At 36.9% G+C, this 20,799-nt stretch overlaps 1 protein-coding gene across 2 annotated transcripts in view; it reads left to right on the top strand.

Annotated features, from left to right (window-relative positions):
- Positions 1 to 3,517: 3,517 nt before the first annotated feature.
- LOC143255804 (uncharacterized) overlaps positions 3,518 to 20,799 on the top strand; it is a 124,175-nt gene continuing 106,893 nt past the window's right edge. Inside the window, exons 1-5 of one of the 2 annotated variants that reach the window (XM_076512049.1) lie at positions 3,518 to 3,738; positions 3,988 to 4,066; positions 10,871 to 10,959; positions 14,164 to 14,415; positions 20,626 to 20,698. In XM_076512049.1, the coding sequence (XP_076368164.1) occupies positions 10,908 to 10,959; positions 14,164 to 14,415; positions 20,626 to 20,698 (377 nt within the window). In that variant the 5' untranslated portion in view covers positions 3,518 to 3,738; positions 3,988 to 4,066; positions 10,871 to 10,907. Of the gene's footprint in view, positions 3,739 to 3,987; positions 4,073 to 10,870; positions 10,960 to 14,163; positions 14,416 to 20,625; positions 20,699 to 20,799 lie in introns of both variants that reach the window. The other variant, XM_076512048.1, reaches the window with a different exon arrangement.

Raw genomic sequence — 20,799 nt, 5'->3', positions numbered from 1 at the left:
GTATACAAGGTAGATTAGAAAACAAGGTACGAATTAACAGATGAGTGCCCTGACCAGACAGTATACAGTAAGTAACATCTTAAGCTGTAGTTAACACATACCTTAACATCAGAAACATATATAGACGTAGAATATATACTATGGGAGAGTGAGATACACACTATTTCATACTACTATAGCATGCAAACAAATCGTGTTTTTCTTTTTTACCATCTTTACTCTTAAGGAAGTTTTAAATTTCGTCTTTTCATATACACTTTTATCCTAAATACATAGCCCCAAAAACTCTTGAATTTCTTTAGTTGTAGTTACTTTTGTACCTTTCTCTGTAATAGATAATATTTATTTTGACTCAGGCCGTTAGGCTTAGGGGATGTGTCGGTAAACCCATGAAGAAAGGGTTTGTGACTGAAATATCCTTTACTGTCCGAATGTTACAGTTAACTACACTGTAAGATAATGATCAGTCACGTGGTGACGTTGTTACAGATAAAAGGTGAGATTTTTCTTGCTAGATCGGAACTTATGTTCTTTTAAAGTTCTAGTTGGTTATCGTCGGCATGAATTATTCAAAGAAAATACGTTTCAAGAGAAGAAATCTGTTGTTTGATTCACAGGTACAGAGGAGGCGATTGTCCTGTCTCTTATACAAGTTTCTACACATTTTGTGTCTGTGAAAAAGATCGTTTCCACTTTTAGTTAAATGCGTCTTGGTCTGTCTATTTTTCATATAGCTTATTATTTGTTTGTTTGGAATTAAGTACAAAGCTACACAATGAGCTATTTGTGCTCTGCCAACCACGGGTATCGAAACCCGGTTTCTAGCGGTGTAAGTCCGCAGACATATCGGTATGCCACTAGAGGGCTCATACGGCTGAAAACTTAGTCTTATTTTCCAATTTAGAATAGCTTTCAAAATATTTCCATTTTCATCCACCTTTTATAAAGCAGACCTATCTAACTCTTGGAAAGTATGTGTTTTTCTTATAGCAAAGCCACGTTGGGCTATCTGCTCAGCCCACCGAGGGGAAACGAACCGCCGATTTTAGGGTTGTAAATCCGTAGACTTACCGCTGTACTAGCGGGGACACTTGGAAAGGAAGCAGTTTATCTGAAAATATTGCATGATGACATTTCATCAGCGCAACCACATATGTGTGTGTGTAGACTAATTTTCATAGTAAATCATGAAACAAGTTAAAATTTTATTAGAAATGGATATCACGTATCATGGTACGTACCACAGTCATAATGATTTACTTGTAATGAAGAAAAGAACCTGACATTTAAAACTTAGGGAGATAAACGTTTTCCACCTTTCAGGAGAAGACGTCGAGAAGCACTTCTCTCTAATGACTGGAGATGTTTTTATACGAGGACGTCTAGATAAAGATTGCCAATATTTTCTCAAGACTACGAGAGGTAACCATCATCTACAAACACAACAGAGCTACTTACGTCATTATTGGTCATGTCAACAGAAAGTGTCTCAAAACATTATCTAGCCAAACAATCAAAAAGATACCCCCCATTACAAAGTGCATATTGTTCTATACAACAATCTTCTTCCTCATGAAAAAGTGCATGTAATACTAACGTAGAATGTCCCAGGACAATTCTAAATAGAGCTAAGGGAATTTAGCCATATTCAATGAACAACTATTGTTCAACTACACATACAGCTGACGACTGTATGAAGATATTTTTTTAATTCATTGTGAACATTCACTACATTAAAAGGTACGAGAAGGTTTACTTGTTTCTACTTATGTAATAAAAGTAGATAACGTTAGTTTTGAGTTCGAAACCTTCACATTCTTTGTCACGGCAAGTTTCAAGTAATCATAATGATGTTTCTAGTGTTACCTATTTAGTATAAAATATATATTTTTCGGAAGATCAGTTCTGCTATTTCGTAAGTAGAAAGATTATTTTTAATTACTCGTAGCACCAGTGTACTAGATCCGCGTGTGACGTATTCATGACATCATATCTGCATTCTGAGAATGGAAAAGAATAAAGTTCTCCATGATGGGAAACGGAGGTGAAAAGAGGAAAAACGTCACCCCCTACTGCAAATCTACATGCACACAGGATAAAAATTTCGCGAAGTTGAGGTTGCACATCGCGTAATGAAAAGTGTTTTTCCAGTATTATATTAGCAAAAGTTCCATTATAGTACAATAAAAAACACTGAATATGCTTTGCATAGCAATTACAGAGCAGAACTAGTAAGAAAAATAAAAAGGGTTAAACCACTTTGTGCTAGTTATGATAAGCACAAGAAAATTTAGAAAACGCTATATTCATAAGTGAGAAAATTTTCAACTAGGTAACTTTTGCCTTTCTTGTGTTCTCAGTCACTGATTTTCGACAGATTATACTAGACTCGTTTATAACAAAAGGTTCGTTCAGAAAAACATTTCTGATTTAAAAATGAAAATTTGACTCGATTCAGATGCAGAAAATGGTTGAAAACTGTGTGAAATGTAATAAAATCAACCGTAATTTATCATACAACAAACACAATGAGTTGAAAATAATGGACAAATTCGCTGAACATTGGATGGCACTTGTCTGAAACCACTCTGCAAAAAATTTGAAGGAATATTCTATTTTAGATTAAAAAATAGTATACCATTATAAACACAGGCCCCCCCTTCCAGTGGCTCAGCGGTATGTCTGCGAACTTACAACGCTAAAAACCTGGTTTCGATACCCGTGGTGGGCAGAGCACAGATAGCCTATTGTGTAGCTTTGTGCTTAAAACAACAACAACAGCTATAAACACAGCAACAATATAACATCATTCTTGTCAAAACGTAGATACTACCAAGTCTTTGGTTGCCCTAGATGAAGATATGGAAAGTTTAGCATCCACACATTTCTAATTTCTAAGAACTTGTGAAGGAAAGTAAAGAAGAATATGAAATATGTCAAACACCTGTCATATCTAGTTCGACGAGATCTTTTGCCCAACGCCAAGGCTAATCAGGCCTGTTGGCACTGGACGGATGTACTAGTGGTTTGAGTGAGAGAAAACAAATTGCGAAAATTTTACTTATTAATTACAGTCAGTACTGTATAATGTGGCTTTCCGTACGCGAAATGCTACAAGCACTCTTACACATGCAAACGGAATTTTTTTGAAAAATCTGTATTCTATATCTCTAACCACTAGCGCAGGATAAATTATGGAACTTCATGTATCACTTCTACATAACTAACAACTTGGATTGTATCTTCTGATAATGTGTTTGGATATTTTTCACATTTAATGTTGAGAAAATTCACCAATTTTAACAATTTAGAAGATCTTTTATTTCAATGTTAGTTTTTGAGTTATATTAGTTAACGTATAAATTTCCGAGTAAATATATATATATATATAGAACTAACACACTTATGCTGTCAAAAATGTGCCTTACATACAAGGAAATGTTATCACGTGATATTTGCAGCCGGATATCCCTTTACTCATCTATCGCGTACAATAATTTGAATTAGAGATTTATAACTATACATTTGATTGGCTGCAGGTACCTGAGTGAAGGTACAGAAAGTTTCTGTTCGAAAACGTCACATCAGGGCTTTAAGAGGAATGATTCATCCACTAGTTAACTGTATCATCTAGATCCATACATTATTTTACACAGCATTGTGGATAAATCATATTATGGTATAAGTATAGGCCCCACACCTTCATAAACCATATTTTCCTCATATTGATGGTCGACCGTAAGTATAGTGATTTCTTTTTATGACATACCATAGCTCAAAGGCAGTTTATAAAAAATAATTACATGAATACATTAAAGTTTTATTCCTTCTTTGAGCTGTCTTTCTAACTCTAGTTCAAAGTTTAAATAACTTATCTTGACATGAATTTTCGAGTACAGACTTGTTTGATGTAAAATGATTACCTGAAATACTGTACAGGCTAAGCGTTGTAATGGATGTTTTGTATTCTGTATTTTCTTTTTTCAGATCCCCGGTTGTGAAAAACTGACACAAATTTAAGAGAACAACGCCAGAGCCGCAATACGGATTGGAAGCGTCAGATTATGTAACGGTAACCTAGTAATACAATTAAAAAAAACAAACAACTTCTTCCTCTGATTTTAAAAATACACTAATAAGTGAAATGTATAAAAAAATTTTGACAAAAACAAAAACATACAAAGAAAGGAGACTGCATCGCCTATGGTGTTTGTATATGATGCATATTTCTGGATTAATGGTCGAATAATCGAATAGAGCAAATGATACTAACTGGAAGCGAAGATATGTTGAGAATGGAGACAGAAAAGTAATAAAAAGTACACATACCCTGAAAGGTCAAAATAGAATTAGATTAGAAGAAAGCGAGGTGTATGGTATTGATTCTGGTAAAGATGGAAACTCTAAAACCTGGCCCGGCATGACCAAGCGTGTTAAGGCGTGTGACTCGTAATCTGAGGGTCGCGGGTTCGCATCCCCGTCGCGCCAAACATACTCGCCCTTTCAGTCGTGGGGGCGTTATAATGTGACGGTCAATCCCACTATTCGTTGGTAAAAGAGTAGCCCAAGAGTTGGCGGTGGGTGGTGATGACTAGCTGTCTTCCCTCTAGTCTTACACTGCTAAATTAGGGACAAACAAACGCTAAAACCTCTAAAACCATTACTATTATATACAGCTGTATCTTTTCTTTTTCATACTTTATGGATTTCAAATCAGGAAAAAAAATTCTGAATAGTAAAGTCAAACAGTTAATTTCTATCAATCAGCGCCTTTTGGGACATAATATTTCAAAATTTGACACAACGGCTAAAGAGATCAGTTTTTCGTGACCGAGGGTCTTAAGATGTTAAAATCGACGTATATATTACAAGAATAATGTTCTTTATATCCACAAGCTATTAAGGAAGGAAAAGTTATATAAAGTACATTGTTTTCCTTTTTCGTTTCTTTTGTTATTGGTTCCCAATATTTTGTGAAACGTGACAATTGACGCATTTAGCAGATTAAGAATTTGTATACTTCAAAGCTAAAAGTCTCTTAAAAGTTATAAACATGACCTATATCAGGGTGTTTTATCCTCTTTTTATGGTGGGGAAGGGGCAGAAACCATAAAACAGCAAAGAACATGTACACCGAGCCAATTACCACACCAAAAATTCGGTAATTGATCGATCTAATTCAAGTGATGGATCCTAGCATACACATAATGATTCATCTGTACAGTAACTAGGCTTAGTCTGAATGTACAAGTTTGTTTGTTTGTGTGGGAATTTCGCACAAAGCTACTCGAGGGCTATCTGTGCTAGCCGTCCCTAATTTAGCAGTGTAAGACTAGAGGGAAGGCAGCTAGTCATCACCACCCACCGCCAAGTCTTGGGCTACTCTTTTACCAACGGATTGACCGTCACATTATACATCCCCACGGCTGGGAGGGCGAGCATGTTTGGCGCGACGCGGGCTCGAACCCGCGACCCTCGGATTACGAGTCGCACGCCTTACGCGCTTGGCCATGCCAGGCCCCTGAATGTACAACACTATATTTGTTATTTAATTTATTCGAACTTACCGGCATTACGTATTAATATAATACATATACAGAATGTTTTGTAAAGTTTATTAACTAGTATTTATGAAAGTAGAATGTGTCCAGAATTTAGTAGCCGCTCACCACTTCAAGCATAATGAATTTGGTAAAATATTACTTTTAGAAAATTGTTTGTTTGTTTTTTAAATTTTGCGTAAAGTTACACGAGGGCTATCTGCGCTAGCTGTCCCTAATTTAGCAGTGTAAGACTAGAGAAAGGCAACTAGTCATCACCACCCACCACCAACTCTCGGGCTACTCTTTTACCAAGGAAGAGTGGGATTAACCGAACATTATAACGCCCCCACGGCTGAAAGAGCGAGCATGTTTGGTGTGAATTTTAGGTAATAAACATTACTTTATAATTTTGCAGAAGCGTAGCCATCATTACGTAATGAGGGTCTTGTTGCTGTTTTTTTTTTTTTAATTTTACTTCTACATTAAGAACTTAAGTGTTTCACATAGAGTGTTTATTTTAAAAGAACTTCAGAAGATAGAGAACGTTGTAGGCTATTTATAGAATACTCTGGTATCGTTCGACCCTAGTGTACGTCTATGTTATTAAACTGGCATCATATGTAAGTAATTCAATTAGTATTCCAGTATTTCGCGTATACAGTTGTTGACAAATGGGATGTAGGCTTATCCCCCTAGGTCTAAACAAGTTGGCAGAAACCCAGTATTTTGTAATATTGACTTTTGTATCTTATATTCACCTGAAAAAGAGGGAGAATAATCAAACTCATCCTCTTCCCTGCTCTATGTGATAATTAATCATTTATTCCACATTCTCAAGGTATTAGTAATGCAGAACACATTGATCATGAGGTGTGATCTAGTGCTTAGAGCAGGGGTGTGCAACAGGCGGCCCGCGGGCCACAACCCGGCCCGCCAAGCCATTTAGTGTGGCCCTAGTTGTTGTAATCTAACCATGTGGCCTGATCTGTAATCCAACGCAAATGGAATATTTTTAAAAGCATCGATCCTACGGGATTCCCAGGCTTCGACTCGACAAACTTCTAAATTTATCTTTGCTAGAGAGGAGCAGGCCGAATTCGATTGGTCGGCCTCCTTAGGGCATGAATAGGTGACGTGCACTAGCACTATTGTCTACGACTCAACGTCATGTCCTGAACCTCGCCTTCGCCCTCTGGCGACAATTTTCCCTAACCTCTGCTGTCCGTCATTCATTATTGGTGAAAATTTTATTACCTTTTACAGTTACTACAAGAGATTGAAGGTAAATTGATTATTATTTAGCATATTGTTGTGACTTTACTGAATTTATTAAAATTTTTGCTTTCAGATGCATCTGATTCTATGTACAGTGTGACCTCGTTATTCGCGGGGTTACGTTCTTTACCCTCCGCGAATAGCGAAAACCGCGAATATTGGATGCAGTTTTAAAACGTATATGTATGCGATTATATACTATATGAAATGCTTCCCAAACACTAATGATACTTATACTCATTGATGCAGTAATAATGTAGCAATATTGCATACTGTTATGTATTTCACTAAATTGTACCGTGCGTTACCGGGCTGTGCTTTGCCGTTTGCGTTGTTGGGGAAGCTGAGGCAGTCAGCCAATAGCAGTCAATCTTGTTTGGTGAAGACGACAATTGATAAAACGGTTTGATTGAGTAAATACAACAGAAATCTCCTCGAAAAGCCCTTTCAGTCTCTGTGACCTACAAAAACGCAGTTCGCGCATAACCCGCGAATATGCGGGGCCGCGAATGGCGAACCGCGAATAGGCGAGGTCACACTGTATTTTGCTATTCTCAATTAATTTAAGTACCGGAAGGCTATGATCGGGATGCCAATTTAGAAACATGTGTTTCTGTCCATAAGAGGTTCCATGTGTAAATAAATTCTATGTTTTTTCTACTTTGCTATTTTCGTGAGAATAATTTTTGTTTTGATTTCAGGGCTAGTAAAATGTCAGCAGTTAAGAAACGAAAAATTGATGATGAGGGAAGGTTATTCAACAGTGAATGGTGCACAAAATATCTTGTTGTCCCACATAATCAAGGTGTTGTCTGCCTCGTCTGTCAAACTACAATTGCAGTCATGAAAGAGTACAATATTAAGCGACATTACGCAACTAAGCACTCCTCCCAGTTTGATGAAATTGTTGGTCAGGCACGAAAGGACAAAATTGAACATTTAAAACATCCATTGAAAAGCAACAAGGTGTTTTACCACTTTCAAGAAAAATTCAGAACTGGTGACAAAACTGAGTTTTAAGCTTTGTGAATGTATGGCAGAAAAGGGAAAGCCTTTCAGTGATGGAGAATTTATTAAAATTGTTTAACAATATTCACAGAATATGCATGTCCAGAGAAAAATATTTGGTGGAGCAAACTAGCCTTTCCGCTTTACTGTCTCACGCAGGACAAAAGATCTTTCAGAGGACATCAAAGAAACTTTGAAAGAGATTGAATTCGTGTGAAGCTTTCAGTCTGGCTTTGGATGAAAGCACTGATATCAATGACACATCCCAACTTGTCATTTTCATCAGAGCTGTTACTGCAGGCTTTGATGTTTTCGAAGAGTTTTAGATATGGCAAGCCTTTCCTCCACAACCACAGGACAGGATATTTGTGAACAAGTGCTTAAGGTTGTAGAAAAGTTTGAACTGAATCCTTATAAATTATGTGGTGTTACAACAGATGGTGCTCCTTCCATGACAGGTAGGACAAATGGATTCACCAAGAAATTTCTAACTGCAATTGGAGCACAAGACGTAGTTGTAAGCCATTGCATTATTCACCAAGAGAGCTTGTGCACCAAAGTTCTGGATTTTGCAGAAGTCATGAAAATGTCGTCCAATGCGTAAATTATATTCGAACACGAGGATTAAATCATCGACAATTTAAAACTTTTTAGATGAGCTGGACAGTGAGTATTCAGATGTTTTGTACTTCTCTGCTGTACGTTGGCTTAGTAGAGCTGCTACTTTGAAGAGATTCTGGAATCTGCGAGAGGAGATTAAGTTCTTCATGGAGAGCAAACGTCAGAATGTGGAGTTCTTGAGCAATGAGAACTGGCTGAATGACTTAGCATTCCTCACAGACATTACACAGCATCTGTCTGATTTAAACTTAAAACTACAAGGGAAAAGTCAACTTGTGAATAAGTTGTTTGAGCATATTTGTGCTTATGAGAAGAAATTGGAACTTTTCCAGGTTCAGTTGAGAAAAGCCATATTGACCCATTTTACATGTCTTGCAACCAGGAAACTGGAATTTCCTAATCTGGATTGCACCAAATATGGAACCAGTGTACAAAAGCTGCGTGATGAGTTTGCAAACAGATTTCCAGATTTCAGACAAACTGAAATTAGATTGAAATTGTTCGCTCAACCTTTTGATTTGGCAGTGGAAGACAGTCCTGATGATTGCCAAATGGAACTCATTGAACTGCAGGCTGACATGGACACTAAAGGAAATTCTCTGAAAACAGTTTGCTAGACTTTTACAAACTCTGTGTACGTGAAAAGTTTTCCAATTTGTCCCGTCATGCACAAAGAATTGCCTCCCTTTTTGGTAGCACCTACTGCTGTGAGCAATTTTTCTCCAAAATGAAGCTCATCAAAACCAAATGTAGAAGTCAGCTGACTGATGAACATTTGACCAATCAGTTAAGAGTGGCAACCACTTCTGTCAAAGCTGATATTGACAAGCTCTGCAAGGACTCTAAATTTCAAGTGTCGCACTAAAATGATCACTCATGCAAAAATATAAAATATTATTGCTTGCATTTTGAGAATTTTTTTAATTTATTGTGCATGTACACGAATAAGCTTGTTTTTTAAGTGGCCCCGCTTGATTGATGAAGTTGGTTATATGGCCCACCGACGAAAAATGTTGCACACCCCTGGCTTAGAGTGTTCGGACTGTGAATGTGACGATTCATTTTTTGCACCCTGTTATCACACACACACACACAAAACTCTCCACACTTGGAGGCATGGATGTATTATAAGCAAGATAGTTTAACACCAGAATTTAGTCAACAATATGCTCAACACGTGGTAGCAGGTGTTGTACTTAGCTGCCTTACTTTTAGTCTATCAGCTGATAAACAGGGAGGGCTATCCAGATAACCCTTTGTGCAACTATGCACGAAGGTTGTAAAACAAACAACTCTACACATTGCCGCGTCCCCCATTGATACAGTAGTAAGTCTACAGATTTACAACGTTAAAATCAGGGGTTCGATTCCCCTCAGTGGACTCAGCAGATAGCCCAATGTGGCTTTGCTATAAAAAAACAAACACATTTCCGCATTTTTCTAAAAGCAAAGTAGTAAATTTATCCAAAGCTTACAATTAGAACTTTGTTGTTTTTCCCATTTATATCGGAAGTGAATTACGCTAATTCAAACTTTTTATTTTATTTTACCGGAAATAAATGCCTGCCAATCAACTTATGTTAAAGCAGTCAAGAATTGTTGCTCTTCCGGCATGTCGTCCATAAGCGTGTTCCTGTTCTACGAACTGTAAAAATACATGTATTGTTCTGAATCTAGCTTTCAAATTTCCGATGACTAATAGTTATTCTGTGAAAATTAAGAAAATATAATTTTGTAGAATTACTACAGACAGTGCATAAACTTATTAAGGCTCATAATTTCAACCCAGTAACATAGTGGCCCTAATTCATTTCAGTTTCTAAAGCGAGTGTAAGGTACTTCTTCCAACCATAGTATATACTCTTCTTTATTTTACTTTGAACCTAATGCACTGTTTGTGTCTCTATGCCTTTTTGTGGCAAACAAAAATTGTAGTTTACCGACCTTCGATCACCATGCAACTTTTGTGGTTCTTTGATACGCCCAAAAAGGATTATAAAACCTATTTTTCTATTTACCTTCTAACTTTTTCTCGTTTCACTCGTTAATTCGATATTGGCAGCTACTCATCCTGCCAACTCTTGTGCTATTTTTTTACCAACGAATAGAAAAAAGAGGCAGGGAATTTTCTTTGTTTGTAATTAAACACAAAGCTACACAAACGGCTACCTGTGCTCTGTTCACCACGGTTATCGAAGCACAGTTTTTCACCTATGTAAGTCTGTAGACATACCTCTGTGTTACTGAGGTGAAAAAGAAAGAAAACTGTTATAAAGGTGAAAAAATCAAGTCACGAAAAATGAAAGTTGATGAGTAAGAACCATCGATTATTGTTTTTTGTTTTTGTTTTTTTAAATAATAATTTGCAATGAAAGAAATACTATTACTTCTGTAACAAGTAAGATTTGCTTTTTATTTTGTAGAACTATCATCAAGCAAGGTTTTTCTGCGTATTTACTAATGGCTTCCCGGTCAATTACTTCAGTATTTCTACTGTCTGCAGTGTGTTTCAGTAAGTATATTACCCAGTGATAGTTCTAAACTTTAGTGTACTGACAGTTGTTCACGATATGTTGACTTGTGTTTTTAATCTGAAAGTTCTCAGGAAAAAGTGTTAAGGACATTTTTTATAAAATCTGTAATAAAATCTTAAAACTTTTAACATAAAGTTACTGGTTCTTAATTTTATATCGTTTAATAATAAGAAAATTAAATATAAAATGGGCTATTTGTGCTTTTACTAGAAAATTTCAATTTTTAGATATTCACTGTGTTCATCAATAGGAAACAGCTCCAGAAACATTAGATGTGTCCTTTCTGTAACACATAATCACAGTAATGAACATGAACAATAAAACACTTACAAAGGAAGATCCAATAGGATGTTAATTATTTCACTTTGAAGGACAACGTGGTTCTAAGAATTTTCGATTTGGACTCGTATTCGAATGACTGAGAATTCGTGGCTTGTTCACTATATGCTGTTGTTTCGGTACATGCTATACAGTTGACAACTGGGATGTAGGCTTGTAATGGAATGGAATCTTGTCCAGAAGGAATGTGTCATCATTTTCATCCACTTCTGTCTAAAAGTAAGAGTTGAGCATTGGTTCCTATGTGCGGTCTTGTTTTAAACGGATTTGGCCTTTTGATTGGGTACTTTACCTCACAATGTCCCAAAACCTACTACATTTCACTTTATGTAGCCGGTTGCGGGTATTGTATTCACTCAACTCACATTAAAAGGAACATTACCTGCAGTCAAGCTCTCAGAGTAAAGAAAACCTGTTCATATGAAACAGATTATGGAAAACACACCAAGTATGTGAAACAAATCATGTTACAAAGATATAAAAAGATATCTTTGTTCATGCAAAAGCGAATGATGCCCCACCGCAGAATGGTTATCATTCATGTAATAAAGCTCGTTGCCAAACCTGAACATTTATAAAAAAGAATCTTTTTCTCTGACAAGCACAACCAGTTAAATTTTAAAATTTCTAAAGCAATTACCTGCAAAACACAAAATACCATTTACCTTATACAGTGTAAAAAATGTAATCACCAGTATGTAGGACATACCCAAACGATTCTTTGAGAACGTTTCAGCAACCGCTTTTCTTCTGTTAATACCGAAAGAGATCCCTTGTTGCTCAACGCTTCAACAAACCCATTTATTCTGTTGATGATGCTACTCTAATTAGCATTAAAACCGGCTTTAAAACTTAAGATGGTAGAGAAATGAAAGACGCTTATAGGATTGCTAATCTAAACACTGATCAACCTAATGGAATAATTCTTGATCTCAGAGCCGTTGCCAGGCTGAGCCAGAAGAGGCAACTGCCTCCTCGCTTCCTCAGTGGTCTGGCATGGCCAAGCGTGTTAAGGCGTGCAACTCGTAATCTGAGGGTCGCGTGTTCTCATCCCTTTCGCACCAAACATGCTCGCCCTTTCAGCCGTGGGGGCGTTATAATGTTACGATCAATCCCACTATTCATTGGTAAAAGAGTAGCCCAAGAGTTGGCGGTGGGTGGTGATGACTAGCTGCCTTCCCTCTAGTCTTACAATACTAAATTAAGGACGGCTAGCACAGATAGCTCTCGAGTAACTTTGTGCGAAATTCAAAAAACAAACAAACAAACGCTTCCCCAGTATTGCGGTACACCTATAAGGAAAAACTGTAACATTATAAACAAACGCAACGTCATCAATATGAAAACTACTCCAAACAATCAACAAGAGAGTTCCAAATCATCCAACAAAGGGCTCCTAATCAGTCAAGAAAGGGGCCTCAATCAGTTTTATAATTGTTCTGTACATTATTCATCAGTTAAAAATTGGCAGTTCCATAAAACAGCCCCCTCTCTTCCTGAACACCTATGGTCTCACTTTATACCTTAATTTCAAATTCCAAATGACGAAATTGTCCAATTCACTTACACTCAAAGTAAAATTTTATTCTTATGAAATGTTCTACTGTAATTGTTTTTTCCTGCTAAAAGGGGCCTTTATGTGACAAAAATTCGTTTGAATAAGAGTTTCCTTTTGTTGCATGCATTTGTTGGCACATAATCATAACATATTAATTTATATTATCAACAACTACAAATTTGTTGCTTACATTTTATTATGCAAGTCAACAATTACGTGATATCTGATCACATAATTAAAATGCAACATGTAAAAATAAAACATTATACTTAAATATTATATGATTTAAACATTGCATGTGCTAACATTCATACTTATGATATTGGATGCACAAAGTATTTAATATTAAGTGGTTTATGAGATAAATTTTTTTAATTGTTGTAAATTAATTACACTAAACTATGCAGAGATATAATATATTTTGTTTGTTTTGGAATTTCGCACAAAGCTACTCGAGGGCCATCTGTGCTAGCCGTCCCTAATTTAGCAGTGTAAGACTAGAGGGAAGGCAGCTAGTCATCACCACCCACCGCCAACTCTTGGGCTACTCTTTTACCAACGAATAGTGGGATTGACTGAAACTTATACACCCCCACGGCTGGGAGGGCGAGCATGTTTAGCGCGACGCGGGCGCGAACCCGCGACCCTCGGATTACGAGTCGCACGCCTTACGCGCTCGGCCATGCCAGGCCAATATAATATATAAATGCTTCACTGTGTTTGTTAGTCTGTGTTATAAGATTAGTGAATGCTGTATACATTTACTGTACTTGTACAAATGGAACTTATTGTTTATTTTAATTGAATAGCATTACAACTCACTAAAATGACTATTTCAACTTAATATATCAAGCTATTATAAGTTTTAATGTTTATAGTTGTTTAGAGGGCCTGGCATGGCCAAGCGCGTAAGGCGTGTGACTCGTAATCCGAGGGTCGCGGGTTCGCGCCCGCGTCGCGCTAAACATGCTCGCCCTCCCAACCGTGGGGGCGTATAATGTGACGCCCCCACGGCTCGTTGGTAAAAGAGTAGCCCAAGAGTTGGCGGTGGGTGGTGATGACTAGCTGCCTTCCCTCTAGTCTTACACTGCTAAATTAGGGACGGCTAGCACAGATAGTCCTCGTGTAGCTTTGTGCGAAATTCCAAAACAAACAAAACAAGTTGTTTAGAAAATAATGTTTTCACAAAAGCCTTTGGAACTGTATTTTATAGTATTTCTCTTGTTGTTACAAATGATTAATTTTTGTTGTTGTTGTTAAAACTACTTCATTTATTTTTGCATAGGTATCTCATATGGATCAAGATGTCCATTTGGTTTTGAGCTTCTTTATCCAGCTAATAGACTCAAACGTTACGATGCTTCTGGGCCTGAGAATCAAGGTATAAGATACAATACACTCTATTGTGTGCGAATGGGTAGTGGACATGCAACGTGGTTTGATGCCCAAACTGAATGTGAAAGTTATAACAGTTTTCTTCCATATTCAATTGAAATTGTTTTCAATACAAATCTTCAGGCATTTTTATTTAGACAAGGTAAATATTATTTTTTCTCTCCATTATAAGTCATTATCATAACATTTATGGCTTTCAAAATGAAAACAAACAGCTGCAATTCAGCCATGATTATTTAGATATTTATTATGCATTCCTTTTAACTCCTTTAAATTTACTGCACACACTATGTCTAAAGCCCAACCATCCTGTTAGAAAAATAAAATTGTCTTAAATGAAGGTGACTCTTACTATGTAACTTGTGTTTGATTAGCCTTTCGTCCTCACTATTAAATACAGAAGTATATAATACATCAGTTCATTAAATAATCCTGATCACCTCTAACTCATATTTTCTAATCTAAAACAATTTAAGGAAATCTTATTCTATTCTTGTATGACAATATTTCCAACACAGATATAATCTAATGGCCTTCATTTTAGTACTTTCAAACATTTCACTGTTCTTAAGGTAAAGGGCCAAAGTCTGACCACAATACTCTGATTCAGGCCAAACCATACAGTGAAGTATACAATGAAAGGATAACTTCATAAGAGATGCATTCAATACCTCTGAGGCCCAGCATCGCCAGGTGGGTTAAGGCATTCGCTCGTAATATGAGGGTTGCGGGTTCAAATTCTCGTCACACCAAACATGCTCGCCCTTTCAGTTGTGGGGGTGTTATAATGTGATGGTTAATCCCACTATTCAGTGGCAAAAGAGTAGCCCAAGAGTTGGCAGTGGGTGGTGATGACTAGCTGCCTTCCCTCTAATCTTACACTGCTAAATTAGGGACAGCTAGTGCAGGTAGTCCTTGTGTAGCTTTGTGTGAAATTCCAAAACAAAAAAACAATACCTCTGTAAATACAACCCCAAATCCTATTTCTCCTGTTACTAGCAATCGTATACTACTTGGATACAAAACTTATAAACCATAATACCAAGATTCTTATCTTCCATAACATTATTAAGGTTATTCCTACCAAACTTATATTTGTAATTTTAATTATTATGCACCCTGCTAGTACAGTGGTATGTCTCTGGATTTACAACGCTATAATCAGGGGTTCGATTCCCCTCGGTGGGCACAGCAGATAGCCTGATGTGGCTTTGTTCTAAGAAAACACACACCCTTTTAATTATTATGCTCCATATGCATTACTTTATATCTATTATAAGTTATTTTCCCAACTCACAAGTATCTCAAAATACATTTCTAAAGTAGCAGCAACCAGCAGAACCAAGATCTTTATATCATCAGCAAATTTAGTGAAGTTAATGACCATTTGTATGTATCTGTTATTGATCTAAGTCTAAAAAACCAAAGATTCCAACACTGTGCCCTGAGGTATCCCACTTTTTTTCCTTACAACTTCATTGACATGTTGATTTATTTACCATTCATAGAGATAAGCTTTGCTTCAGCATCATTTCCTAAATTCTTTATACTCAAATCCAATTTTTTTCCTTATAAACTACCATTCAGAGTTTGTCCCCAGAATAATCACATCATAGACATTGATTTCTATCCTGCTGTAACTTAGTACTTGTGTTATTCTGTTGTTTTCATACATACTTAAATGTTCTTTTTTTGAAATTTGAAGAACACAAAACTGTGTTTTGTATATTATTGTTTGCATCGTTTTACCAGTCCCTTCACATTTCTTCTCTCTTTGGTTTGAAAGTTTGTGTGCCTTGCTTCTCTGGCATTTCTGACTAAAAATTTAGCCTTTTATGAGTATGGCCATCCTCATTGGTTTTTCACTTATTTTTTGCTTGGTTTGGTGTTAGGTCTTATTGAGGTTTCACATGCTACTTGTGTGAAGTTGTCTTCCCACATCTTCCCTCCTCCTAGGACTTCAGACTGGCTTCATTTTGCATAATACCATTGGTGGGCCCCCTCCTGCTTGTTTAGACTCATGTATTAAGTAGCCATCTTGCATCCCTTTCATTTTTTGCATGGCTCTCGATGCTCTCACCCACCCCTTTTCCTCATTTTTCATGTGCCAATTCTAGTAGTCAACAGTGATATGAGTCAGTACATGGTGGGGTTACATCCTATGGAAACCACATTCTTCAGTTTTGTTGAGTTTTGAGATACCTTCACTTCCATTCTGTGGGTTCTATTGGTTTCTCAAAGGGTCTATCTCTTTACTTCCAGTTACCACCTCCTTAATCATTGTCTTTTAGAAGGGATCATGTCTCATGCAATCAGCTGCCCACTTTTAGGAGAGACCTTTTATCAGGAGCTATTTCCAATTTGGCTGGGTTTTTCCTTGCAGCCTTTAGTTGTACCATCATTAACTGATATTTAGAGGCCCATCATCAATCTTTTTTTGTCTCCATAAGCCTCTAGATCCTCTTCATTCTACTCCATTGTTTGGTGTCCACTTCATGTTTGTGGGTAACCAACTTCAACATAGTAGATGTGTCCCTTCCCATTTAAGGTTGTCCATGGAGGGAAGGGGGCTCAGTTCTGGTCTCTAATATTGGGTTTTCTTGAGCCTCTTTCCATGTTTCAATGAGTAGTCACAATCTTTTCTGCATGTCTACAAGAGTTAATCATCTAGTCTCATCTTTCTTGAGATGACTGGATTGTGGGTTGTTCCTGTTTGGCATCTTCAGGCAGATCATGTAAGTTGGATCATCACTATACAGAAATTTCTCTTTTTCCCTGCCATGCTTTTGAGTTTTCTTGGGAATTTTCTTGACTTCCCAACATCAGTTATCCTTTCCTTATCCATTAAGTGTTGGGAATATGAAGCATTTAGTTATCAGTGCCCTGTCCTCTCTTTCCCTGGTATCTCAAGGTGTTCTATCTCTTTTGGAGATTTGGTCTTCTGTAGCACTGAATTATGTTACCTTCAGTGGGTATTCTTTGATTGATGGCATCATTGTTCTTTTCCCTTGGATTACCTAGTTGTTCTTCATTTATAAATTTGGACCTATGTTGTTTAATGGTGGGATAGCAGATGTTCCTCTTCCACCTCCTTTTGTGGATGTTTCTCTTGTAGGTTAGACAGCATATCTTTTTATCAAAAATATTTCAGGATATTCAACTTTGGCTGATTGTAGGCTTCATTTCCGTATTTTGACACTCTTCATTTTTTGTGGAGCTATGTCTTTTTGTCTTCCAGCTTTTGCAAAGGCAGACTTTTTAGTGCATTATTTCAACTTACATGTGTCTTATGATTCTCCTGGCATGATGGAACCTCATTCAGGTTCCTTTGTTATTGGACTCTGAGGCTAAAACTTCTTGGCCCATGTACACAGGATACTGCTTTTGACTTGCTTTCTTCCCAGCATTCTGAAACTAGTTATAGCATATACACATGGTCATTTCTGTGGATTGTTCCCTTAATCCTCATGTTGTGTGATGGTTCTGGTTTTATCTAAGCACTCAATGCATTATATACATTTACCACCCATCTGCATGACAACCTGCCATCTTTTTTATTTCTGGATCCTTGGCCTCTGGCTTTGTCTGTCTTTTGTCTAGCATGGAGAGGCTTTCAGTTGTATGCCTTCCCAGCTATGTGTCTTCTTCCCTACTTTCATTCCATCATCCATACCTCATGTCACAATCTCTAAGTGTCTCAATTTAACAGGCTCAGACTTGGTTCCCCCTTCAGTGACTTCAACTGCCCATATGGGACACTCATCCTTTGTACCATTCTCTTTTCCTTCCATTTCCTATATTTATTCTCCATCAGTTTCCATTCACCTTCTGTGTTCTGTGTAGGCTTTGTAGTGCTATGGTGCTCATACATCCTCCTTTTATGGTTTCTGTTCCCCTGTGTTCCTTACCTTGAACCTTTTGGTATCTTGTAACCTTTCACCCATCACCCCTACAGGTTGGATTTGCCAGCTCCTTGGGCTGGCTCACTCTGCCCTTTTGTCCAAAGGGCACTTTCTTTTCTGAGTCTTATTTCATATTATTCAACAGGTCACTATGTCCTTGGTGGCTTATTTTCATCATTCTCTAGAAGAGATTGTCCAGGCCAAAATATGGACTACTGTCCATATTTTTTCTCTCATTACTTTTTCCATCTGGCTGTATCCTTCTCTATTGAATATTGTTTCCCTCAAATTATGATTCTTCATGCTTCAATTTGACTTTGACTAAGTAAGGGAGTAAGTTGTTGTTTTTTTCCTTTTCCATGAACCTCTTCTTGTGTTTAAATATTTGGTTCCTACTCAGTGTAAAGTGTTGCCTGATCAGGTATGTATTACTTTCACCTGCACCTGTTACCATTGTGGTTGTAACATACACTGAGATGGGGTGTTCTACAAAACCCCTAGTGGCTTACTTAGTGATGTATGTGTATGCATAAGCATATATTTCTATTTAAAATGGTAGACTGTCAGTTATAAACTGTTAAATAGGGTTTTGCTGTCATCCATTGCCTTTTCTCTGGTGTTGTTCCTCCAGACTTCTCACACACACACCCCCTTGAGTTTGTTCTGGAAGTCGTTCTGCTTTCCAGCTCCTAGTCACCAGGGTGGTGATCCTCTAGAGTGTAGCATACCTATAGTGACATTACATATAACTACACTCTCTGGAAAAATAGGGTGTTGCCAAAAACCCTCACTCTTTCACACTTTTGAAGTATTGTTCCCAGAGATCTGATGTGGAAGTGTGATGGACCAGTCACTTCTAGATTTTTTTTGTAATGCTGAATTCAGGTTGATAATGCCCTGTTTCTACAGTTAAGACTGGTAGAAACCCCCTGTTTCAGTAATTCTGGTTGCAAGGTGTTTCTTTCTTTGCTTTTATGATTGAGCTTTGGGGACTTTGTCTGTCTTGTAATGCTGATTGTGAGACCCTATTTCTATGGTTGAGCAGGTGTTCCACATTCTACTCATAATACTGAGTGCTCATGATTTATTCCTGGTTCAATGAGTCCCATTCTTTTCCTACTCATATTACTGGCTATAAGATGGACCCTTCTTCTTACATTTGAGTTGATACTCAAACAATGGCCTATGATTCCAGGTTTGCTTTGGTGTACTTACTTCTATAGTTGTTGTGGAAGTTTGTCTAGTGATTGCTGCTTACTTCTTCAGTGTAATTCTGGTTGCTTGCACTATAGCACTCTTTACTTATGGATGGGGTTTATGTATCTGTTGTTCATTGTCTGCTCACCTTGGGCATATTACATTATATATATATATATATATATGTATGTATATATTTTATGCTATTCTCTGTCTTGTAATACTGAAAACAGAACATGGTACCTCTGTCAAAGCTTCACTTTGACGTATTCTGAGGCCTTTTATTTGTTATTTAGTCTTCAATACCACACATTTCACAACACTTTGCATCTACAAGATGAAGGATATACTTTTTCTAGAAATGGTGTGGTCTCCGTCATAAATGCTTTATTTCATTTCAAGTACACACCTGCTGGATTCCCTTGGGGGTCTCTTGCTTCTATATTACACCAGTTTCTCTGCCTACTCCATGTGGGATTCTAGCTGAGGTACACATAATGGAGTGGGAGCCAGCTGCCGTGGGAGTGTGTTGTGCTTCTATTGGTAGAGAGTCATTATATATGCTATGAATACTAAGTTAATAGTTCAAATTAAGGGGGTGTAAATACTAATGTGCCAAGCAATAACATTTCTTTTTAGTACATCAGAGAGCACTGGCAGACTGAGAAAAGGATTGTTATTTGTGTGATGGGAGGTAATTAATTATCTGTCAAAAATCTATTTTCAGTATAAGAAAATGATAATGTGTTGCTCTAACTAAATATTTAGTCTCTCCATTTTTGAAGCAGTAAGAATTCCAGAATAATGACAGCTTTGTAAGAAAATACAGTAAGTATGAACTGAACAATGTATTAAGTAAGCATATTATAAAACATGTTTCAAAGTGTCTGCAAGATTCCTGAACATTGTGAATGTGATAGAGGATGTCAAAATTATATAATTCATAGATGAGCCATGCCTAGTTTTAAAGAGTTTTGTTGAAATGATCCACACAAAACCTAAAACAGATACATTTTATACATTTTGCATGGTTACTTCAATAAATGAGACCACAGTTTTACAACTGTCATGAACTAGTCAAACGTTTGAAACAATTGTGGAAAAGAAACATGGTGTAATTGCACCTGTAATTACATAATCATATCGTGAAAGTACAGAAAATAAATGTGTGTGTATGTATATATATATATATAGAGAGAGAAAATAGAGAGTGATAGAGATAGGCAGATAATGTATTTATGCACTCATTTTAGAAAGCAAGCCAGATGAAATATGGATATATGTACAAAAGAGAGCAGAATTTTACCAGTGGTTACCAGTTCCCAAGTAAGTTATTTTGTGAGCTTTTTACCCACTATTGATATTTGTTATACTGTTATATATTATGATAACATGGTATATGATTACCAGAAAAATGATTATTAAAA

Source organism: Tachypleus tridentatus, chromosome 7, assembly GCF_004210375.1.
Source record: "Tachypleus tridentatus isolate NWPU-2018 chromosome 7, ASM421037v1, whole genome shotgun sequence".
Classification (NCBI taxonomy): domain Eukaryota; kingdom Metazoa; phylum Arthropoda; class Merostomata; order Xiphosura; family Limulidae; genus Tachypleus; species Tachypleus tridentatus.
Note: the sequence above shows the minus strand (reverse complement) of the source record. Positions and strands in the feature narration are given on the sequence as shown.